The 25,202-nt window shown below is 41.0% G+C and overlaps 1 protein-coding gene across 3 annotated transcripts; it reads right to left on the reverse strand.

The window, feature by feature from the left end:
- Positions 1-5,836: 5,836 nt before the first annotated feature.
- Positions 5,837-24,660, reverse strand: ints1 (integrator complex subunit 1). Of its 3 annotated transcripts, none has more exons than XM_028412018.1 (48): positions 24,547-24,660; positions 24,133-24,232; positions 23,772-24,062; positions 23,485-23,681; positions 23,059-23,196; positions 22,801-22,960; positions 22,617-22,722; positions 22,332-22,518; positions 22,083-22,228; positions 21,861-22,002; positions 21,591-21,767; positions 21,393-21,501; positions 21,185-21,305; positions 21,008-21,085; positions 20,770-20,927; positions 20,407-20,506; positions 20,235-20,326; positions 20,084-20,144; positions 19,764-19,961; positions 18,671-18,800; positions 18,224-18,403; positions 17,969-18,118; positions 17,701-17,880; positions 17,502-17,606; positions 17,249-17,416; positions 17,051-17,162; positions 16,820-16,978; positions 16,600-16,746; positions 16,422-16,520; positions 16,130-16,254; positions 15,735-15,989; positions 15,499-15,658; positions 15,291-15,422; positions 11,764-11,932; positions 11,182-11,308; positions 10,957-11,072; positions 10,790-10,877; positions 10,440-10,690; positions 8,959-9,088; positions 8,227-8,360; positions 7,940-8,132; positions 7,736-7,860; positions 7,544-7,653; positions 7,354-7,467; positions 7,196-7,266; positions 7,022-7,113; positions 6,837-6,946; positions 5,837-6,653 (listed from the first exon to the last, which is right to left on the reverse strand). In XM_028412018.1, exons 2-48 carry the CDS (start codon positions 24,185-24,187, stop codon positions 6,538-6,540), a joined length of 6,564 nt encoding a protein of 2,187 aa, XP_028267819.1. In that variant the 5' UTR covers positions 24,188-24,232; positions 24,547-24,660; the 3' UTR covers positions 5,837-6,537. The 3 variants fall into 3 exon arrangements, with proteins under 3 accessions (XP_028267819.1, XP_028267821.1, XP_028267820.1); XM_028412020.1 differs by having other exon boundaries at positions 6,528-6,653; positions 20,407-20,503; XM_028412019.1 differs by having other exon boundaries at positions 6,528-6,653; positions 24,133-24,235; positions 24,550-24,622.
- Positions 24,661-25,202: the final 542 nt, after the last annotated feature.

Below are 25,202 nucleotides of genomic sequence, written 5' to 3' on the forward strand. Positions count from 1 at the left end.
TGCTGATAAAAGAAAGTGGAAAATGCTTCCAGTAAAACACATATGCTGTCATGTTTTTGTGACTAAGTGGGAATATACTGTGCAGTAAGTGTAAGTGTGTTACAGGATTTTCCATCTCAGATCAAAGCGTGCACATCAACACATTAACAGCCAAGACAGGAAGATTATTAGCACTGTTTTTTTTTTCTTTGAGCCGGCAGCTGTAGCTTAGCGTTGATGGATCTCTGATGAGATGATCACCAGCGCCGCCTGTGTGAATTAAACACAGGTGTGTCAATTAATCCGAAGATACATATCACCTAACAACACATCTCGGAGAGAGAGAGAGAGCTGCTCGTCAGCTTTATAACGCCGCTGAAAACATTTGGGCTGTCAGTGTTGTCAGCACTGAGACCTGCCGGCTTTGATCAGACCTCTGCAGGAGGCAGCTGGTCAGAGCCCAAGGTTGAGTCACAGGATGGTCATCCTTACGCATGCAGAGGGGACCGCAACTCTATCACCTGTGTGGCCCTTTCATCTGCACCTGTTCAAACATGAAATTAATGCCTCGGCAGAGGTGATTAAGGGCTGAGATGTTTCAGCAGAAGCAGGATATTTTGTTGTATATTAACATCAATGGCAATAAAATCACTTTCTAACTTCCGTACATGAATTAAAAGCTTCAGCATTAGTGTTTGTGAGGAGTTGAGACGGACAGATATCCTTTCTCCAGTTTGCAGAGAAAAGCAAAATAGATTAGAAGCGTCTGCTTTGAGCTGTGGCTAAACAAACACTGTGGGACTGACGCCTGAATAGCCTCCTCCGTTTGTCCCTGGCACACAGATAGTTCCAGGGATTTCTGAAAGTAGACCCCCTTTCCCTCCCCCTCTCCCCTCTACCTAACTCCCAAACCACTGTGTTTGTCTGTGCCTGGGTCCTTTAATGCCCACTGATCCACATAATCAGGGACAAAATTGCTGAAAAACCGGGTGGGGGAGATTTCTGACAGTAGTTTGCTAAAAAAGAGCTGCTTGTGGATAATTGGAGGAGGCTTTAAGACAACAATGGTAATGGCTAATGCCAGGCTGTGTTGGTATTTGGGCTCCAAGATTGACAGGGCAAGGCTGGAGATCCACAGCTTAAATTCATGGTATCATTTGCAGACCTTCAGCTGCAGGGACTGAATGTGCATTATCTACGGGTTTAGCAAGTCACCGATGGGATGCCTGTCACACGTCTTTGGTTTAAAACGGACTTGTTTGAGCTTGTACTCAGAGCACACCTGAAATCCCCCTTACACGGCGTGCTTTTGGATCTCACCTAAAGTCCCACTATAATAAAAGTTTTACTTCCTCACTCAGTTTTGTTCAGCAGCTAAAATGTAAGAGAAACTTTTATACTTGCATATAAGAACATGATTGTGTTACATCACCTACATGCAGAAGCCAATCATCAACCAATTGCATGAAATCATCAATCATCCATGTGGCAAACGCAATGGTTTTTTTTTTTAGGTAGAATTTCTTATGTTTAACAAAGAACCTAAATATGCAGTGACTGATTTTTTTTTTTTTGCAGGCAAAAACTGCAGTTCCTCCCATGGCCACTGAGGACGGACTCCAAAAGGAGATCCATCCTGATAGACCTCCATGATTAAAGGTACAACTTTACAGCAAAAACAAAACATTTACAGCCTGGTTTTGCTTTTGGAGGCAGCCCCTAGAGGCTGCCAGGTGAACTGCACACCACTAGAGCTTCATTTGTCCTGAGGTTGCCACTCGGTGCCGACTCAATTTCACACAATTTTACCACTTATAGGCTACTGCATAACTGCATAACTGCACATCTTAGCTTCACTCCCTTGATCTCTTTGCCTGTATTTGGATTAACTGAGTTTGAGGCAAAATCTACCAACATGGTGATATTTAATCTTTTCAGAAGAATGTACAGACGTCTATAGGTGACATTTGTCATTTCAGGTTTGTCCTTGTGTAATTGCCGTCTATTGACGTCTATTGGAGACACATAGACCATAAATAGTAATACAAGTTCACTAGGTTTAGGTTGATTACACACCTAAAATGTCCAATAAAAAAGTGTATGCCCCTAACATTTGACTTACAACACATGTGTTGGATGTATGCAGTGTGCGTTTTGTAACATCTATTCCAAAGGACTGGGCCAGGATGCTGGTGGGTCACAGAAGATTTGTATTGCCAACTAAATGTAAAGAATTTCTTCCATTTTCTTATTAGATTTCTATCACCTATTATGCATGTATTTGGTCTAATCTGTAATTTAAAAAACGAAATATGCACTAAATCATCTACAAACAATAGTTCCACATGCTGATATTGCAAGTGTTAAGGATATGTTGGAATGATGTCGGCTGTTTAACACAACTGAAGCGGACTAACTCTACCCTCAGTGTGTTAAGATATGGTGTGATATAATGTAGAACACTGCACATTATTATTCTTTCTCATCCACTACAGTGGCACGTCAGCTCATAAAACAAGAGTTCTGCCAAATGTCAGACGAAGATGGATGATTATCGTCAGCTCCACTGTCATGGGAATATATCTAACTGCTGTAATTTGCAAGCTGGAACAGCAATGAGCACATATTCAATATTTAATGAAAGTATAAGAGAAGCTTAAGGGTTGTCACTTGCGCCTCTGCTGTTAATGACGTGTCACATTATCATACTTATCCGATTGGGTCAATCTTAACTGCAATTACTGGCCTCATTTCTTTTTAATTCATTACAAATGTGGGATCATTTTAGTTGTCCACCTCAGAGCAAACACGTCCAAAATGAATCTTCTGCCGGCTTGAATATGTATTTTAGTGTCAACTGCTGGCACAAACTTTAAATCTATTAAAGCGAGCGTGGATTGGTCTAATTCAATCAACACACCTAAAATGTGTTTACAACTTGGACAAAAAGTGTATTTCATGGCTGAGCAGACCCCTATGCATGGTGCCTCACTCTCTACCGGTAATAGTATCCCACAGTGAGCAGGTTGATTGTTTTAGTCCTGGATCACTGGCCATGGGATAAACCTGAGAGCCCAGCCTGCTTTTCATGTCAAAACCTTCAAGGGAAAGCGGCCACAATCCAAGAGCAATCACACTTGAGACATCAAAGTGCCAGCGAGAAGAGAGGCGAGAGACGGTCTACATTTTTTTCCATGCAAGCCAAGTGCAACTCAAGCGTGGAGTAAGAGGAGATGATCTAAGACGAGGGTGCCATTGAGAGGAAGACGGAGAGCAGACAGATGTGCACGGGCAGGTAGCAGCACATCGGGGCCCCTCCTGGAGCTGAGAGAGAGAGAGGGAGACACAGAGAAGACTGCGCTTGTCGCATTCCTGCTCGCCGCTCATTCACTGTCCACTCTTACATGACCACTGACAACAAATACTACAATCACAACCCCCTGATGGGACAAGATGAAGTACTGTGAAAACAATGTAAAAACACTCTGTTAAAAGGAAAAGGACAGACAGAAAGAGCACTGCAACTTGAGAAAACTGATGACAATACCATTAACGAACACCATAAAAAGTGAGATTTGAAATGCATTGTAATAATACGCTAAGAGCTAATGAATAATGCAACTAGGACTAAAATTATATTTTAACCAATGTCCTGTCCAACTAATGAGTAGAGGGCTTCAAAAGTTGTGTAAAGCCAAATATAAAATAGGGTCTAAATCGTAAGTTATTTTATTGAGTTGTTGCCAAATTGAGCTAACTGATGGTGGTCAGGTGTTACCCAAATTCACAGAAAAAAATTTGGCCAAAGAAGTGGAAGGTGTGAATTGGCAGGATCAAACAGAAAAATATCAGGATGTTAAAATGAAACAATTTCAGTAAATAACAAATTCACAATGTATTTAATATGACAGAAATTACGTTGATGATGATGATATCGGTAAGACAATGTGACCCAGTGAGGTTATTGGCATTGGCGTAATTGACTAATAATGTGTCCTAAGCGCATGCATCAAAATGAGAAAATAAACTAAAAATGTGTCAAATAAATGCGTTAATGGTAGGGTAGGAGATTTTCAAAACTCAGTAAGAGTCAGCCAGATTTTGAAAGTAAACACACGCCCCTTTCTCTCGGAGCTCACCCCGAAGCCACGCCTCCAATCACATGGACGCGCATTATCCTTGAAGACGAGCTGCGGTCTGTGACTTCGGCCATCATGCACGTAGCTCTCTGGTGCGCGCAGAGCAGGAAGAGAGTGACAACCAGCCAATACTCCGTGCAGGGTCCACCCGGAGGATTGGCTGACGTTTTTAGGGTTTTATAGCTTTCACAGATTATTCATATTCTTCGTTTTAATGCGAAACTGCCGAACTAATCGGTTGCTATCGGATATAAAAAGAAGTTACACTAATTTAACAAGAAGTGCATCAGAATGAAATCTCCTACCCTACCTTTAAGTGATATACCAATGCCCCTCTACAGTGTTGTTTTTTAATTCTGTAGTATTTTTGTTGTCGCAAAAAGTTTTAAATGTGTCAAAGAAGCCACTGATTTTCACAAGGGGCTATATCAAATACAGAACTTTCATATTGCCACCACACCCATGAGAAACATGCATCAAGATAATATTGTTTTAGAAAATGTTTAACTTGCACAAATAAGCAGTTGGCTCTTAGCAGCTGCTTTTGAGGGCACCCAGCCTGGTATGATGAATAAAGGCTGAGGTTGTTAACCTGTCAGTGGTCCATCAGACTATTCAGCAACAGGCCGCCCCCACGCTCCCCTCCTGCCACTTCCTCGTTAGCTGTCACTCATCTCTGTTCCGCCTCACTGCTGTCCAGCCAATAAGATGCTGGCGCCCGACCAAGAGCCCAAGCTGCTAAGACTTGTGTAGTAAAGCTGACTGATAACCGTAAACAGAGGCTCTTGGCTAGTTATAGGACACCATACAGGTGCAATTAACACATCAAACAGAGGCAGCACTGAGAGATGGGCAGGTATGGTGCATGATAGGAACAGGACATATTGGGTTTACATCTGAACAGGTTATTTATATATGGATGTGAGAATACATATTCATTAGAGGGGATTTAGAGGGTTCTGGAGATGACTGCACATATGTAAATTATTCACAATGCTCCTCCACGTCGATAAATCCACCTCACATTGGTAACTTTCAATAACATCTCAAAAGAAAACATTCTGAGATAACCTGCATCCATCTTCACTGTTATTTCTGAACGACAGATTCCACTGACCCACCAGTGTGGACATGTCTTATCATCACTGCTGGGGCTTCTTCACCACCTTTTCCTATGTAACAAAACACCGGCAGCGAGTCTGTGCTGCAAAATGGCCTGCACCCACATCCCATCTTCAAAGCACCCTTTGGTCTGTGTGATTGAACAATTATCGGCACGGTTAATTTACCATCAACAGGGATGTCCACTTTGCTAGTTGACGGCATGCCTGCACATTGTTTAACTCATCCCTTTGACTCCATCAAGAGGTTTTTAGATGAAGTCACTGGCACTGGGCAAAACAACTCACACTTTCATGGCAAGATGGTTTCCATCACAGCGCGTACATCGCACCTTTAATTTGTCTGTTACACTCCAGTGAAAAGCGAGCGTACCTGTGACAGCTTATCAGCATCCAAGAATTACTGGAATGAAATGAAACTGTGCACCATTTATTTTTTTTTCTTCCCCCCAATATGCTTTTCATTTTGAGGCACTAAAATATTATTCTGAAAGGTAATTTCTGCTTTTCAAATTACGTAAGGCGCAGCTAAATGTTGTAATGTTAAATCACACTTTCTGTCAGGTAAAAACCAAATAAAAAAATAAATAAATAAAGCACATTTCAAATGTTATTTTATTAAGTTGTCACTAAGGTGGCTCACAGATGTGAGAGATGTGTAAGAATTCAACTGAAAGTTGTTTGGTAATTCACAGACAAATGGGATGACCAGTACATAAATCTAAGCTCCAGAAAATGACCCTTCTTCTGTGAGCTCTAACATTTCTGATGATAATTTAATAACTGCAAAAATGTCAACCTAAACATCTTCTCCCATTTTTTTTCCCAACAGTAATTTGTATAACTGGAATATTACTATTGATTATTTTTTCCAGTCTTATAAAATTTGTTGTATAATATCTCTCATTAATGTTCCAATTTAATTTTGTAAAATTAAAGAAATTATTATCATTAATGTATTAATTCTTCACCAATTAAAATCATTTACATCCTTTACAATGTATGTGCACTAATTGTTACATTATAGTAACATAAATTTCACACATTCAATTACATTCGGCTCATTTAGAGAGAATTTTATTGCATTCTTTGAAGCCAGTAAATTAGTCAGAAAAGATTACACTACTGGTCTCTACACTAGCTAAGAGTCTGTTAGACAGTCTGATGAGTTTCTTAATCTGTGATGATCAAAAGGGAATTAAAACAGAAAAATATATATATATATATATATATGTGGAATGACACTATGAATGCAGAGTGTTAATGACACTATTGTCACTCAGTTGTGAAGTTTGTCTTTATGTTGTTGCTTCCATGTGAAGGACCTTCATGGACTCTGAGATCATTGAACTGGTGTCAATTTGTCCGTAGATACCCACCAAAAAGGCCTTGTGGAGCAAGATGTCTGCGTACTCTGCAGAGAGAAGAAAACACTGCTTTATGAGGAAATGGATACGGGACTACTTAAGTTATGGGAAATTCTTTGTGTGGTTTATATGACTTCAATCACAATAATGCATGATCATGAGATTTTTACAGAGGGATGGGAGTGACAGCTTGTCATCAACCAACATTCGACTAGGCTGCATCTTCTTACCTTGACAGAGAAGCACGTATTCTGGAAGATTCCTCAGAGCAGTCTGCACCACGTCGAAGTTACCGCTGCCCATGCAGTACATGAAAGTCGGCAGGAAGTCTGTTGCCAAGCTGCAGCACAAAAACACACAATCTTACACAATAATAAAAAAACGGTGACACTATCACTCAGAGATATAAACATACCAGGGATTATTCTGGATGCATCGTAGGGCCAGACTGAAGGCCATGTTCCGACACAGCTCCTCAGATGAAGTCATTAGTCTCTGCAGATCATTCTGTGAAACAGCAACCCATAGTGGTGACTGACACTGGCACACACTGCACATGACCTTTGTGTTTCCACTAATAGTGACTCACAATGAAGTACTGTATGATCTCTGGGCTCCTCCTTGACTTCTCATCCACTTCAGTCAACACTTCCAGCACATCTGTAGCAAATCAGCATATTAGTCATCACAGATAACAAAACAAGGAGGATTACAGGTGAAACTGCTGCAGCTGTTTTGTTAAGTTACCCTCCACTGCCTCTCCTCTGGACATCTTTTTCAGGTACGTCGTCATGTCTGCAGCACTCAGTGAAAATGAGGCAGATATATTGACTAGAGGCAGGGAACCGGTGGACATGTCATCTGTAAAAGAGCAAAAATAACAATGTAGAAAAATGTAATACGCAGGAAAATAATACAGAAATGACGATGTAATTACCATCTCTTTCTTCTGCAGCCACTTCTGCAGAGGACCTTCTCACTGGCAGAGTGAGGCCAGCTAGCAGAGATTTCAGCTGGACTAGGTCTGGATTCTCTGCACACATACCCCTAAAAGAAGCAAAAAATAAATTAGTAATTGAAAGCTATTGTTGCTTAAATATTACAAACAGCTGAATCTGCTGCTACATACTGCAAGATGTCAGAGTGCATCTGCAGATACGGGATTGCTGCTGCTGCATCATGGGTTATGTACTTCTGTGTGAACTGCAGAAACTTGTTAATGAAATCCAACGGCGATCGAGTCCTCTGGAAGTTCTACGACACAAAAGACGTGTAAATATTTACCATTATCGCAAACCTCTGATGTTGATCCTAAATCTTGAAAGCTGCCAACCTGAAGGACTCTCATAAAGGACAGAAGGCAGTCCTGAAGCGCCCTCTGGTGGTCACTGTGGAAAACAAGCGGCTGCAGCAGCTCCAGAATGGCAAGCATGTTGCTGAAGAAAGTCATGTGGTTCTGCTGCCTGAGCTCATGCATGTTCAGGTGCACCCGACTGTGTAAGAGACCTGCAATCATGGGCAGGTGTCTGAAGGAAGAAAAAAAAAAAGGTGTCATCAGCTTTAACCATCATCCATGGCAACAGAAAATCTACAGTGAATAGTGTTGTTTTTTCAAATCACCTGAGTAAAAGGACAGGATGTGACACAGCGAGCTTCCTACAGGCGAGGTTGGCATCAGACACACGGCCCTCAGCAGACTTTGAGTCTCCTATTTCACCCAGCAGTGTGACCAGGCGATGGACCAGGACATCAAGCTGAAAAGCATTACGATAATAAAGCATCATGATGAGAACATATTTCTAAAAGTAGTATTTTCAATTAAGCTGATGTGCCAGATGGTTTGGAACACAGACCATGTGGGTGGCTTACACTGATAGAAAATACTACCTATTATAAACTGACTTTAACCAATCAGATCGCCTCTCACTGTAAGCACTAAACACAAAACACACTCCTAACTGCTGGCTGTTCCTGGCACTACTTTGATTGGTCTGAACCGCTGCTGCTCAGACACAAGCACATAGCATGACGCCTTAAAAAAGGGATCATCATGTGAACTTGTGATCTTTGATATGTCACAGAGGCCCAGCTGCTTAACAAGGACAATTTCTAAATATTTTCAACACAAAACTTTTCTGCAGATAAAAACAATAATTATTTTTAGGCATCATGAGCGGTGTGACACATGAGTACGTATTGTTGCTTAATTATATAAAACCTCAAGTTTAAAAGTGACATTTCCATTATATTCTGAGAGAGAATCACATTTAGATAGCTGCACATAATCAAAAATCAAAAGAATATGAATTTTATGTAATTTTAAGAACTTTAAAAGCAGGGTGACATCTTTACCTTACAGCTGCTACCGTCTGAAGCCCCTCCGCTGCTGAACGTGCCTTCAGGCAGGGTGACATGCTGGATGACTTCAGGGAAGTGTAGATAGATCTGCAGCAGCAGGTTCTGGCACCGCTTACTCATGGCACTGAGAGGCAAAACAGATAGATAAAAATGTAAAAAACATCATACATAATGGTTTATGGATCAGTCACCATGGGATGCATTTAGAGGAAACACATTTTAATATTTGCTTCGGACAGTTCAGCAGTCCATCCTAAAGCCACAGGCTTAGTATAAAAATAATCCCTGATGTTATTCAGTTGTGTAGCTTGAAACTATTTAATTGACAGTGACTGGCTGAGCAGTTTTGTGCAACCAAAGAAAGCTCTCATAGCTTTTCAATTCAACTGAGCTTTATTTTATAGTCATATGGAGATTGTAAAACTTTTTTTTTTCTTTTGTTTTTAAATACTATTACTTACTATTAGTTTCTCACTTGCAGCTGATTATAAACAGGGCTGATCTAAGATTAATGAGGATGATAAGCAGTCTTTTGATTCTGTCAACAAGTGACAATAATTAATGTTCATTAATGCAAACTAGGAACATGAACAGCATAATGTAATTCAGAGGTATTTGCCTTCAAGTCACTGCAGTTTCATAAAATCCTCTTACGGGGCTAAGGCTCTTGTCAGGCTCAAATGATGCACTCTCTCTTAACTGAAGAGTTTATTACGGCTATGCATTAAGCAAATCACAGCGACCTTGACCAAGACTAAAGAGTCACCGCGTTGTTCAGTGGTTTGTGTGAGACCGCAATAAACACCAGCTTATCTGACACCAAGAAGAATGCTTAACATATAATCAAGTGTTTATTCAACACAAGGCCGAAACCCTTTGCTTTCAACTTGTTTTCATCCTGCCATATTTGCACTAGCAACCATTTTACCAGACAGCTTAGCTGCACTTAAAATACTGTAATTCTGAAGCTAATTTTGCTTGACCTTGGCCAAAGTTTCCTCATTAAAGTGGTTTAATAACCAGAGACATATTCATGAAAGGAGGGTTTGCCTCCACAAAGAGTTGCACCCTGATCTCTGACAGCTAAGTCAGAGCAGGAATTCACAACACAGGCAAGTTTAGAGCTTCAGCCTTAATCCTCTTGCCTTCATTATAATACACTGAGCTTTTAAAGAGATCACAGTACAGACGACTTCTGCTGGTTTTAATTTCACACCAATAGACCTAATTATCGAGTTTTCCCTGGTCCGCAGCATTGTGGCTGACAGAGGAAGTCTCAAAAGTTCATCTGCACAGAGAAGGAAAAATCTTGTGTGATTTACTCTAAGTTTATCAGCACAGCAAAACAGGAAAAAAAATATGTATTAAGACTAATTAGAAAGAATAATAAAACGCTGGCTTAGCACCTTTATAAATGCATCATGAATTTAAAAACAGATGTGAGATGTGAGGTGATTGTATAGAGTTTGTCTTACCTGTCCTCCCATTTTTTTGTGCAGCTTATGAGGTACTCTGACACTTTCTTGATATTGTCCAGATCTCCATTACAGTATGAGTGAAGCAGGGGAAGTCTGGACTGGATGAGGGAGCATGAGGCCTGGTCCATGCTGCTTTTGTCATCGCTGGGTGAATCTAGACTGTTCTGCTCTGACTCTGACAAGATCAAGTCCACCAGGCTGATCAGCTCCTCTGAGCTGAGTCGGAGCACAAACTTCTCTGTTTTCTTCTGCACAGGCGAAAAGGAGAGCAAAGAAGAGCAAACACATCAGCTCCACTTCGATCTCAGTAGAAATTAAGACAAAAAGGCTAATTTTGTAAGTCCTACTTGAGGGATCTTCTGGTCACGTCCTTGCCAGATACGTGGGATGTGGCTGCATGCCCACAAGAAGTCCAGAGCTGACGATGGGTCCAGTCTGAAAGAGAATTATAGATATTTTAAATTGCAAAAAAAAATCTTCTGTGGCAGATAAAGGTTTTGACAAAATTCAGTACTTGTAGTCTCTGCGCTTGTTGAGAAGAGCACTGATACACTGCAGCAAGGTGGACCAGTTTGACTGATGAGTAAGCAAGGCCAGAAGATAGGGTCTGTAAGCTGGAGTGCCTCGTGCCTGGAACAGATAAAGAGTAAAAAGGATGCATCGCTAATGCCGAGCAATCACCTACTCTGACATGATAAGACGAGAGGAGAACACTATCTGCACACAACACTTATCTTACCTTGTTGAGGGCAAACAGCAGCTTCTGTTGGAGGTCTGGACACACTGAAGTAACCTCTGGGTCAAGGTGCTCCAGCCAATCGACCAGCAGCCCGGAGCTCAGGCCTGATTTTGACACCTCAGAGCCGCTGGGGAAAAGTCAAACTGAAGGGTTACTTCTAAAAAAATATATTAAGACCTCAGACAAGAGTATTGCACAATGAATTACAGAAATTGCCACTTGGATCATGTCTAGTTTGCATTCAATGTTAATTTTAGTCATATAATATCTTTCAGCAGTGACATGTGTCCCACTCGTAAATAATTTCTCCTCTGATCAGACACGAGGTTCTCGGTATACCTTGTGAGAAAATGCACTTTCCTGTGATTGTTAAACCATGCGAATCCAAAAAGCCACCATAAAGCTGCAAAACCAATTAAACCTTCCTAAAAGAAATCCAACAGGAGTTTACAAGCTGCAAGGCCACAGACGGCAGGCGCCGCTTTGCTATTTTTGTCGCAGCCAGCCGCGTTAGTCATTTAGTCCTGTCATACAAAATGTTTCTTGCATGACTTGAGAGGGAAATAGAATTGCAGCGCTCACTTGTTAGAATCCACTTCCTTTCTCACAGCTCGCTCCTCACTTTCCTGAAGGAGCAGGGAAATCACCATGGCAACAGGGCCAGCCGTCCCATTCTGTGTGCCCACAGTCATCAACAAAGACAGTAGCTCCTCCAAATATGGTGACTTCACCTCCATCAGCCCTTGTAACACTGAAAATGATAATACAGCAAATAGATTTTGAATCCATATTCAAATTGCTTTATTGTTTTTAGTAGTGCCCTCATTTTGTCTAGCGCAGGGTGCACATATGACCCAAGCAAATAAGTCTTTATTAAGCAATAGTCAGATAAACTACATACATGGCAATAACTTCATTAACCCTCATGCATTGTTCGCAAACACTACCCTAATGTGTTGTTCGGGGACAAAAACGTCCCCTAACTTTAACGGTTTTAAAAATATATTAGATAAATATTTTTTTGAAATTTTTTTGCATAGACCTTTTAATTAACTTCAGTTCTAATCAACAGTAGTGAAAAAATCATTTTCCCCCAGGATTTTAACCCTTTAATCACCAATTTTATGAGGGGTGGTGCTGAAAATTGAAAAAAAAAAACACAAAATGGCTCATTTTTAATAGAAAAGGTGAATGTGGACTGGATTCTTTTGAACCTTTATTACAGTCTTGGTCATGTCAAACATCAGTAAAAAAATTGACTTGATTGCATTATTAGTTTTTGCACAGCACTGGATTTTCTTTTTTTCTCCCTAATGTGTTGTTCGGGGACAAAAACGTCCCCTAACTTTAACAGTTTTAAAAATATATTAGATAAATATTTTTTGAAATTTTTTTGCATAGACCTTTTCATTAACTTCAGTTCTAATCAACAGTAGTGAAAAAATCATTTTCCCCCAGGATTTTAACCCTTTAATCACCAATTTTATAAGGGGTGGTGCTGAAAATTGAAAAAAAAAACACACAAAATGGCTCATTTTTAATAGAAAAGGTGAATGTGGACTGGATTCTTTTGAACCTTTATTACAGTCTTGGTCATGTCAAACATCAGTAAAAAAATTGACTTGATTGCATTATTAGTTTTTGCACAGCACTGGATTTTCTTTTTTTCTCCCTAATGTGTTGTTCGGGGACAAAAACGTCCCCTAACTTTAACGGTTTTAAAAATATATTAGATAAATATTTTTTTGAAATTTTTTTGCATAGACCTTTTAATTAACTTCAGTTCTAATCAACAGTAGTGAAAAAATCATTTTCCCCCAGGATTTTAACCCTTTAATCACCAATTTTATAAGGGGTGGTGCTGAAAATTGAAAAAAAAACACACAAAATGGCTCATTTTTAATAGAAAAGGTGAATGTGGACTGGATTCTTTTGAACCTTTATTACAGTCTTGGTCATGTCAAACATCAGTAAAAAAATTGACTTTATTGCATTATTAGTTTTTGCACAGCACTGGATTTTCTTTTTTTCTCCCATTTTGTCCCATAGACTTACATTATAAACACACTTTTTTTGACTGCACAGCCATGGCACTACATAATCATGCATTCTTGATTGTTGGTGGTTTACCCTGTTGGTAGGAGGTAAAATTTGTGATTTTTACAGTTAACAACTTAATTACCATATTAACCCTTTACCTGCAGGCCTGTGCTCATGTAGTGTAGTTTCTGGCTTGTATATGGAGTTATAGGGAGTATTTTAGCACATAATTGTGTGTCTACACACTGTGTGTGTATGTTAGAGAGGAAGAGAGCCATTTGCACACTGATCTTGTTGTCTGTGAGTACACACAACCACAGAGTCTTCATAGTAAACAAAAACAAAGAAAGTGTTGCTATGCACGTGTGGCCCTTTGATGTCTACAGGTGCAGACTAAACAAAACAAAAAGGCAAGTGGTCTTACATGTGACCTTGTGGTCATTTGATGGTGAGAAGAGCAGAAAGCAACATGAAGAGAGGATTCACTTGTGCACAATCTCTGGAAATGATTGTGCAGCCTGGCTCTATGAAGGGCCAGGCTGTGAAGCTGTGAAGGCTGCACAAGTAGACTTGTTCACAAGCGAATCCTTTATTCGTTCACAAGTGAATCCTTCACTCATGCACAGGTGAATCCTCTCTTCATGCTGCTTGCTGCTCTTGTCACCATTAAATGACCAGGAGGATGCATGCAAGTCCACTAGTGTTTTTGTTTTGTTTAGTCTGAACCTCTCAGCATCAAAGGGCCCGGCACTTACTTTTAGGGCTGCAACAAATTTACTTTACTTTACTTTACTAAACTACTTTTAATACTAATTTTAGTAGGGGACTAAACTGTAGATTAGATTTGGTTAGTCAATGATTATTTATTATGTTATCAAGTTATCTATCTATGGTGTCTATTTAGTAACATGCACATGTACGTATGGTCGTGTGGAGCGCAACACACCATGGAAAAGGGGCACTTAGACCTCACTTAGACTAATTCAGTGATCTCAACTGAGACACTAACCTAAAAGTAAAGTCACTCTACTGGAGGACGTGTTTTCCGAAAGCTAAAAAAAAAAAAAAAAACAGCTATTTTACCCATCCACAACTTCAGACGCCAGAACTCCTGGATGTTTTCATTTTACATGCTTATGCATTGCCGTTGTACGTCTGAATTAGGTACACTTCACTTACTTAGTAACTTTATTTTCCTGACTTTCCTTCCCTGACAGTGTGCAAATGGCTCTCTTCCTCTCTAACATACACACACAGTGTGTAGACACACAATTATGTGCTAAAATACTCCCTATAACTCCATATACTTAAGCCAGAAACTACACTACATGAGCACAGGCCTGCAGGTAAAGGGTTAATATGGTAATTAAGTTGTTAACTGTAAAAATCACAAATGTTACCTCCTACCAACAGGGTAAACCACCAACAATCAAGAATGCATGATTATTTAGTGCCATGGCTGTGCAGTCAAAAAAAGTGTGTTTATAATGTAAGTCTATGGGACAAAATGGGAGAAAAAAAGAAAATCCAGTGCTGTGCAAAAACTAATAATGCAATAAAGTCAATTTTTTTACTGATGTTTGACATGACCAAGACTATAATAAAGGTTAAAAAGAATCCAGTCCACATTCACCTTTTCTATTAAAAATGAGCCATTTTGTGTGTTTTTTTTTCAATTTTCAGCACCACCCCTTATAAAATTGGTGATTAAAGGGTTAAAATCCTGGGGGAAAATGATTTTTTCACTACTGTTGATTAGAACTGAAGTTAATTAAAAGGGCTATGCAAAAAAATTTCAAAAAAATATTTATCTAATATATTTTTAAAACCGTTAAAGTTAGGGGACGTTTTTGTCCCCGAACAACACATTAGGGGGTAAAATTTGCCCACAGTGTACCGTTGACCTATGAAAAATTTTAAAATCATATTAACAAAATTTATGTAAAATTAAGCTTATTGAGGAAAAATGATTCAATTTGTCCACATATTGACAAAGTTATGGCCAAAATAAACAGAAAAATTTCTCTCAGAGGACAAAAATGTCCCGAACAACGCATGAGGGTTAATACCTTTGCCGATGAGTTCTGCTTCTGCGTTACATCTCTCGCCACTTTTCAGCATCGCCATGACGGCTCTCAGTGGCACCTCAGTGTCTCTGCGATATGCCAAAGTCTCAGCCAGGTGAAGGAAACCAGAGCGCACTGCAAAGCAAAGATTCATCAATTACTGTTTACATAATATACAGCATCTGTAAATGTAAATAGCTGGGGTGCTCACCATCACTATGCCTGTGTTTGTGAGAGTTCTGACTGGCAAAGGATTTGAGCAGAGTCTTCAGCAGCCCTGGTTCCACAGTGGGGTTTTCTATCCAGTTTAACATCTCAACAATGACTTTCAGGAACAGTGAGGAGAAGACATGGTCCTGAGGCACAAGACGCTGCAGGAGATATAAATATTATAACTGAAAGCTGTGTGAAGCTGCATATACAACAATGCAAGGCCTGTTTGTGTACCTGGTAGAGGTGAAGTTGCCTCATAAGAGGACATGAAAGAGCATGGTTGCGGTGCATTGACATGACAATAGGTCCTGCATGAGCAGATGTAAGCAAGGCGGCGATAGCCTGCAGGAGATGAAATGCCAAACCACCCTGCTGTATCTGGCCCTGTTTGGCTTGCATCAGCTCTTTGGCCAAAGCCTGCTGCAGGGACAGGGAGAGCTGACTGGGAGGAGGGCCGTGCCAGCGAGGGTCCACCTTTAGGGGGAAAATCTATGAAAAGGAAAGGAAACAACAACAAGGAAACAAGTCAGGTTGACACAGGATTTGCTAAAGTTTGAAAAAAAAATTAAATGTCATTGCCACCCGTGTGTGCAACAGTTAAAAAAAAGAGAAAATAAAAAACTTAATACCTGAAGCAACATGCCAGTAAGATCATCATCAGGCCCAACTACAGGAAGCTGACTAGCTGCTCTCATCTTCACAGAGCTATGGGGGGTTTCCACAGTCACTTTAGCTTTATTTGTTTCAGCTGAGTCTGTCAGGACACATAATGTTGACAATGTTGGTATTTGTATTATTGAGAATATATTACAATATCTTATGCAAGGGTAATACGGGAAGACATTTAATACAGCCATTCATTTCTGTGCAAAATGTAAGCTGAAACTGCATCTTAACCATTTGAAGGATAAAGACACTGACCTCTATTTGGAGGAAGAGAAGACCTGAGTAAACCATGGAAGGTATGCCCCCCAGTGGCACCTCGCTCATGCTGCACCTCCACCAAGTGGGCCATGTAGTCTGTTGCAGAGGAAAAAAAGATCACTTGACAAGATTTTCTATGAAGCTAAAAATGTTTTTTTAATGTGTAGTATCTTACGTTTGTCCATGATGTTTTGCTCCAGACTTTGTGGATCATGAGACACAGTCTGATCCAGGTACTGTAGAAGTTTACTCATGCTGGAGACTGGAATGCCAAAGGACTGTACAAACAGCAGCAGCTGCTGAGGCTCCAGGTCTTGTAAAGCTGTGGGAAACATGCATATTGGTCCATTACAAAGTACTTGACAAACATTTTTATGGGCAATAAGAAGTTGTACCTGCGTCAACCAAGCGTGAGACCTCAGATCGGATCATCCTCAGTTTCAGCCAGTCAGGCAAGAGAAGGGCCTCCTCTGATGTGTCAACCAGGAAAGCAGTGGGTAGAGGTTTCTTGTCTGGAAACCAAATGTCCAAAAGAGCGTGGAAATCACTCTCTCCTGTAATTAAATTGACATTAGTAAACATGTTCTAACAACATAAACATTGAACATTACAGTAAACAGGACTACCTTTGGGTGGCCCCAGAGTCAGCAAGATAACCATAGCATGGACTACAAGTATGTGCATTGTAGCAGTCTCTCCTGTAGTCCAGCGCAGGAACACTTGGTCCTGAGATTCTGACTAAAAAAAACAAGAGACAATTGGTCAAGAAAGTGTGTCCTCAAGTAGATCCAATTTTCAAAATGGTAAGTGCCTGCAGTCCTCACCCAGCTGTAAAGATCCTCGCCCTCCTTGGTCTTCCTCATCCTCTTGATGTAAGCAGAGAAGATGGTAAGGAAAGCAGAGAGCACCGCATTAGACTCAGGCCTGCTGGAGTGTTTAGAAAAGAGGTTGTTCATGATAGTGGAGCGCTCGACGATGAGTCTGGCAATGTCCTGCAGAGAGCGAGAGGAAAATAAAATCCATTAAAAATGGTTACAAAGATGTGATGCAAGTTTATAAGCAACTTGCTATAATTACCAGAGCCAAGTCATTATGAGAGGCCTGCTCCTCCACTGGTGCATGCTGGGATAGGTAGATGATATAGGCGCTGATGGTTTGTGGGTCTGTTTCCATGTGAATGGCCTTCAAAAAAGCAAATATACAGTTACAGTTAAACCTTATTGAAGTTTTACATTTGCTTCCAGTCACTGACTCATCAGTGTGGAGTCAAACCGACCTGCTGCAGAGAAGTGGACGTCATGCCTCTGACACTGTCAAACAAAGGGAGCTTTGGGAGGTCTTGTAGCAGCCACTGGTACCCAGGCAAGAGTTCAGCATCCACAGAGTCCTCTTCCATGGGCTGGTCTCTTTCCTCTCCATCTTTCAAACCTCCTTCAGTCAGCACAAGAGACAGACCCTAAAAAACAAATGTTAAAAGAAGTAAACGTGAGATATTCTTAACTGGAACACAATGCTTTTTCATTTTTGTTTGCTTTGTAAAGTACCTTCATAGCTAGAACTCTAGATGCCACCTGAGAAGAACTGAGCCGACGCAGAAAGTAATCCAGCACTTCACATGTTGTCTGTTCATCAGCCTTTGGACCTAACAGAAGATCCTGCAGGCGTCCCAGTAGCTGCCTTTGTTTTTGCTGTCTCTAACAGAAACAAAGTAAATACATCAGGATTAGCCATGAGTCTGTAAGTCCTACCCAAAGGCCATATACCTATAGCCACATAATAAAAACAAACTATCAAAATACTTGTCTCTTCTTGGCCTTCTGCTCTTTGCTTTCTCCTTCGTCATCATCCTCTATTGGCAGGCTATCATCTGCAGCGTCATGCAGAAGGAATTCACACAGGCACTGCACTGGAAGGACATCCAAGGACCCCTCACTGGATTGGACCAAGTCAGCCAACCATGGCATGGACTGCGAGGAAGCCTGTCAAAGATCAAATATACGTTAACATTACACTCCCACTACAACATTCAAATGTCATATTCATAATTTGAGTTTTCTGAATTTGAGTTTAGTAAAGACACTCCTCCTAGTAGCATGCTAAAACTTTTGAGCTCAGGCAAACAAGGCAACACAAGGCAGACACTAAACCAGGTTTTGCAGGAACAACTATAAAAATTCAAACTGCAAATTCAGCTTTATGGAGCGTGTTAGGGTTGAGTTTGTGCCAGGTGTGTACAAGACTGCTACCTGTCTCTGGATGATGTTGAGAAGAAAGTCTGGGTTGCGACTGCGGCAGAGGAGATGACCAAGACGCAGAGACTGGTTGAGACTTTTGACCTGCTCCTGGACCTGAGGAGGAGGTCGGCGAGGAGGACCCCTAAAAACAAACAATAATGTGATGTACTAAAAACATTTTATGATTGCAAAAAAGAATCAATATTATTATATACGGTTCAAGTGCACTTGGTGATGAGAAAAACATCATTGTTGGCCAAAGTGATGTACACATATATAAGAACATATAAAACACATAAATTGATAAAAGGTGGACTTGATGGTCCAGTTGTCACCAGATCTGTTCATAATTTTTAGTGACAATTTCGCAGCATGGGACTGGTTTCGTCTCTGCTTTTTGCAGATGATGTCCTGTTGGCTTCATCAAACCAGGGCCCCCAGTGTACACTGGAACGGTTTGCAGTTGAGTGTGAAGCGGCTGGGATGAGAATCAGCACCTCCAAGTCTGAGGCCATGGTTCTGGGCTCAGGAGAGCTCCTGCCCCACATGGAAGAGTTTGTGTATCTCGGGGTCTCGTTCACGAGTAAGGGAACGATGAAACAGGAGATTGATATGTGGATTGGTGCGGCCAACCCACCCTGTTTTAGTGGCAGATGCACTTTATCAGCATAAAAGTGGAATGTGACACCATGCTTCCTGAGAATAGATCCAAGAGGAAGTATATACGAAAAAAAGAAGAGGGCCAAGTATAGAGCCTTGGGAGACGTGAGAGGCGCTGCACGAGACTCTGCATTTTTAATATCAGTTTTACTATGTATGTGGATGCTCTCATTCATCCGGGTCAGTCAGTCATTTCGAAGCGTTTAAATCGAGGCAACTGGACTCCAGGATTGTTTTTTGACAACATTTCGCTACACCCCCAAGTAGTTTCTTCAGTTCAGCAGATCTCGGGGGAGTGGCGAAATGTTGTCAAAAACAATCCTTGAATCCAGTCTCCTCGATTTAAACTCTTGGAAATCAGTTTTAATTTGGCTGTTCCCCAAAATATAAGTGAAGTCAAATGTTCTAACCATGCTAGGGTGGAACTAATCCCTTAGTATCTTACTGTGGGTCCAGGCTGGTAAGCTGAGACAGCAGCAGGCTGTTGCTCTCTGTGATGGTCTGTTTGGTAGAGGCTGCTGCCAAGTGGCTTTCAAACGCCAGGATCTCTTGTTTCTCTCTCTGGGAGATCTGCAGCTCCCTGTTGATCATCTCTGTTTTTGTGTCCTCATCCGCAATGGTGCAAGGAGGGTATGTATAGTTACTTTTAAAAACACAGAAAAAAATCGTATTAGCACTTTTGCATTATCAAAACAATTGGGATTAAAAAAGTATTTCTGATTCTGATGATCATATTTAAGAGGCTCAATGGTCATTAATACTTACTTTGTCATAACCATCTCCATGAGCATTTTGAGGGTAGGATAACCATCCCAGGCAGCCAATCCTATATACAATATAGAATACATTCATCAAAAATATGGCCTATAATACACACAACTTATTGTATGTATATATACATAAGTGACTGCTGTACCTATCTTCTGAGGATTAAACGCAGCCACCACCAGCAACAAAAGCCAAGCCTTCCAATAGAGTGTGGATATAGCCAAATTTGGCGGTTGGTATCTTAAACATAAGGAGTCATTTGTTATTTTCATCTGTAAACTGTATGCATTTTTAAAAGCCATTAAAGACAGCTGGCCTACCCTGCAGGCAGCTGAATGTTCTCTGGGTGGTGGTATGTACACAGATTCAGCACTGCATCAATGAGTTGGATCCTTTCCACTCTCACAACCTCAAGATCTGCTTAATGAGAAACAGTCAAGTCAGCTCTGCAGTGCATAAATATCATTAAAAAACATGCCAAGCGGTCTGTACCAACAAAAACCATATTTCCTTTGTTCATACTTTCCATTATTTAAAAAACTAGCATTGTGAAGGCTGCTTGGAGGACAGATCATTAAACTGACATACAAGTGTTTATGAAATATCCAAACACTCTGCCAGAGTGTAATACAAATATCTTTAACTGTGATCATAAACATTTACAGTCAAAACTTCACACACACCATCAGACTGAACTCCAGCAGCTCTCTTAACCAGATGATCTGCGAGCTCCATGGCATCAGCCGGCCCCAGAGGCAAATCACGTGACAACCCGATCACTAGGATGCGCATCAGCGTGTCCTCCAGCAGAGGCACCTCGGAACAAAGGCGGAGGAAGAAACTGAGGAATGAAACAGAAGTGTCTCAATAATGTGACAATAGTAGTGATGAGTGATGTGTGAATATTGTAGGAAGGCTCACTTTCTGTCACTCTCTGGAGGCCAGTTGTCCCACTTGTAATATGTTTCTGGCTGCTCTGTAAAAAGCACTTTGTGGAGGCTGCAGACACGAAGGACATAAATCATATAAGAAGAAGCAGAGAACATGACCAGACTGTCATGTAGAGAAAATAAAATATATAACACGTCAGGTACAGACCAGTGAACGTAATCTTTTGCACCAACTTTGCTGATGGTTGGAACAACAGTGTGAAGCCACCACACAGCATCTCTCTGGATTGCAGCGATCTGATTTTGAAATGACCTCAGGACCTCCAGATCTGAAACAAACCAGGAATATGTTTAACACAAAGCAAAGACATTTGTCCTTTTATACAGACACTGTTAAAGAAATACACTCAACATACTTTTCTTCTCTCCTTTGTCCCAGGCAATGCCAGCTTCCTTGACCTGAGCAGTGATGCCCAACATCATGGAGACAGTCAGTAAATCTGTCACCTGGATGACAAAGCGCTCCTAAAGGAGAAACGGTGAGAAGCAGTTCAGTTTCAAGTTTACCCTAAACAGAGCTGAGGAAGGAGGGAGAATTGTCATTATCTGCCTACTTTGAACTCCATGTCCACATAGCTGGTCTCCTTTCTTTCCTGCATCAAACCAAAGCAAAAGGACTGAAAGTTGATCTCATGCTTGGTCTGTTTGATAATTTCTCTCAGCAAGGCACGGGAGGCACGGAGGTAATCGTCCTTATTGGTAAGCAAGTCCTGGAACACCATCGCCAAGAACTACAGACACAAACATACAAGAGGAATGGTGATTTTAAGAACATCTTAAAACCACAAGGTCTAATTTAATGATTCACATGGGCCTAGTTTCACCTTTGGAGCCTGCTCCGGGCTGTGCTGCAGCACTGTATGGAGGACCTGCATATTGTTGGGATTCCTGGCATTAGACAGCTCATTAAAGATCACCAGCTTCACCATAGTGGCCAGGTTGTCTCTGTGCGCATTTAGCAGTTCCCTGGAGAACCACATCCAAAGCACCAGTTAGTGTGAGTGAAACCAAACTGGAGCTAAGCGAATAAGTACAACTCTACAGACCTGACACACAGCATGTAGTGGTTGAGCAGGACTTTAGGTTTAAGGCGGATCTTGATCAGGTTGGAGATCACCTCCATGTCTTCTGTTCCATGGGTGTTGCAGTTCATGCACAAAGACATGAGGAGGTCTTGAGCAGGCCGAGTCAGCTGTGCACACAAAATAGATTATTCGGCTGTTCTTAATGCAATATTCAAGCTAGGCATATTAACAACGATCTGGCTTATTACATATTGGAGACTGCAAACTCACCTTTGGGTTCTGGAGCCACATCTCCAGCCTCTGCACAGCCATCAGCCGTGCCTCTTTGTACCCGCATGTGGCTGTGAGCAGACGCAGCAGATTCCGGGACACATTGTCCATCGGTTGTCTACGATTCAACTGATCCCTGAGGACATCCAGCACATAGTCCTCCACACTCTCTGCCAGTTCATCATACCTACAGTTAGCCAGTGGGGTTAAGAAAAAACATCGCATAAACTCCATGAATAAATGTAAATGGAACACTTGTCATATCTATATGATTAGTTATCATACCTTGGCATGACCTGCCCTTCATCCTCAGGGCTGAGTTTCTCTTCTGCTATCAGCAGTTCAGCCTGGCTGTCATCCTCATCTGGGGTAGAGGGATGAGGACTGCTGCCTAGAAGAAGCCCAAAAGCATGACCAATTAGCACTTAATCAATCTTAACATGTCAGGCCTGTGTGTAATGTAGTGTACCTGCACTCAGATCACCAGCAGTGCGACCAGTATCAGCCTGCAGCAACATACTCTTTGGGGGCATCTTTGTGCCAAAAGCAGTCTGAATGTTGTCCACAAAATTCTTGCAGTGAGAACTGTCCACCCAGATTCTTTCCCCCAGCGAGTCCTCAATGTACACCTGAAAAAAAATACATGTATAAATATATCTACGACAGAAATAAAATGTTGATTTAAATGGACATATAACTTTTGTTTGAATATATAGAGCGCTCTCACTTTGACAAAAATCTCTGGCCAGTTCTCATCCTCCTCGTAGGCTGCCATTAGCAGATTGCATGCCAGAACAGACACCAGGCTGTTGCCCTTTGCTTTAAAGTTGATGGAAGCATCCCGACGCAGGAGGCTGCACAATGCCTAGTGATGAGAGAGAGGCACATAAAAAAATGTTTCATTTCAGTCTAACCTGCTTCCAATACTGTGAGAGGAAACATGGTGTTCAAAGTTGGGCTACACCCAAATATTTAGCTTTCTGGATATATGCTCATTGGGGGAATATCATTCACCCAATGAGCATAATATATTATTAAAATTATTAACTAATCTAAATTAATGCCAAATACACTGAAGTTGACTAGGATGACAATTAACACTCCCTGTGTGTAGGTGTACATTCTTGTCTGGACATATATTTCAGAGTTTTACCTCAATAATTCCTTCAGTAGCGAAAACATTGGGTTTGATTTTGGCCAGAAACATGAGGCTGAGGTACAGCGTGATGTCAGGCTTGGCTCTGTTCATCTTCAGTTGTTTCACTGCTCCACACAGCAATCCTTCAATGCGATCATCATTTCCTTCTGACTCTGCAGCTTCAATCTCATCCAGAAGCACAGCTGGAGACACTGAAGTGACAAAAGTAAGTTTTTATTATTTTCCTGTTTATCTTTTAACCATTCCCTATCAAAAATAAAGACACAAATCGACTGACTCACCCTCAATCGGTACCACTGATGGTTCCTTTATTGAGGGTGATATAGCCCTCTTATCAACAGCTGCAACATCAGCGAGTCGTCCCAGAGCACTGACTGGAGGGGTGGTGGATAGTTTGGGCCGCTTAGCAAGATTGGACAGACCCGATGACGAAGGTAGGGTGGAGGAAGTCTCTCTCTTGCGGTCAGCAGGTAAACCTGTGGATGCTGGCTTCAGGTGAACAGCGGGGGCTTTGGGCTCTCCACCCTGGCTCTTTGATCCAAGAGCAATAAAATCCCCTGGCGGTGGGTGTCCTAGGAAAAGCAGATGTCAGTTAGAATTTACTTCTCTTAGTTACCATTCTAGGATTAAAACGTGTCATACCTGATGGTTTTGCAGCACTGGGCCGCCTAAGAGCTTGAGGTTTTGCACGATTCATCTTTTCTTACGGGACAGGATGGCATCACCTAGCTTAAAGTAGCCTCTGTATGAAAATAAACACGAAATAGGCAACGTTAGCTAACATCACTGAGCCTTTTAAGGACCAAAATCACAAAAAACTGCTGCATAAGAATTACAGACTACGAGTAAGAAGAAAAAATATGTTCAGTGTCATTTGACTGTTTGAATACTATTCATTTGTATAACACCCGGCACAAAAAAATGCTAGGCTAACAACAAACGCTATTGGCAAATTCAGCTAGTTTACCGGTTACCATGGACAGCGAACAAGCGTACATTTTGCTTTTATTTACATCCAGAGTGGCTCATTTGTTTGAAATGTTTCATGAAACTCACCCAAAACGAACAACTTTGCGCAAAATATCCTTACATTAGCCGCCTTAGACTATCAGACGGACGTAGCCATATTGGCTTCTTCTTCTCTGTTTGGAAGTTGTTTGCTGATTTAAGGCTCTACACCGCCACCCAGCGGCCCGGTCAGGTAGCGATATTACTCAAGCAACAGACTCAAGAGGCACACATCAGTTTTAACATTAACCAGAAGAATAACCGTTTTATATAAATATATTAATTGTAATATTTTTACAAAAATGTAATAATTAATAAAGGATACAAAGCAATATCACAACTGACCAGCAGATGTCAGTTTCACTTAATGAAAGAGCTTCAAATCAATTATTAATATAGTTCAATTTCTGACAACAAAGTCCAATCAGTCAATCAGTCACCTGAATACTGCTTATAAAATACTTTCTGTGCTTCCATGTTGATAATTGGGTCACTAGTCCATCCCCACAAGTAATGCATCACATGTATGTATACTATTCCTGACATATGATTTTGGACTGATCATCATTTCTAAAGATTAAAATAGTTATTAACAGTGGAGACAAGAAAGGAACGGCACAAGTTGTGTGGTTGATTATAAGTATATACATTTTCCAGGTAATGTTTTGGTTTTGCTCTCGTGAAAGTTTCAACAGTGGTACAAA

Source organism: Parambassis ranga, chromosome 8 (assembly GCF_900634625.1).
Source record: "Parambassis ranga chromosome 8, fParRan2.1, whole genome shotgun sequence".
Lineage (NCBI taxonomy): Eukaryota > Metazoa > Chordata > Actinopteri > Ambassidae > Parambassis > Parambassis ranga.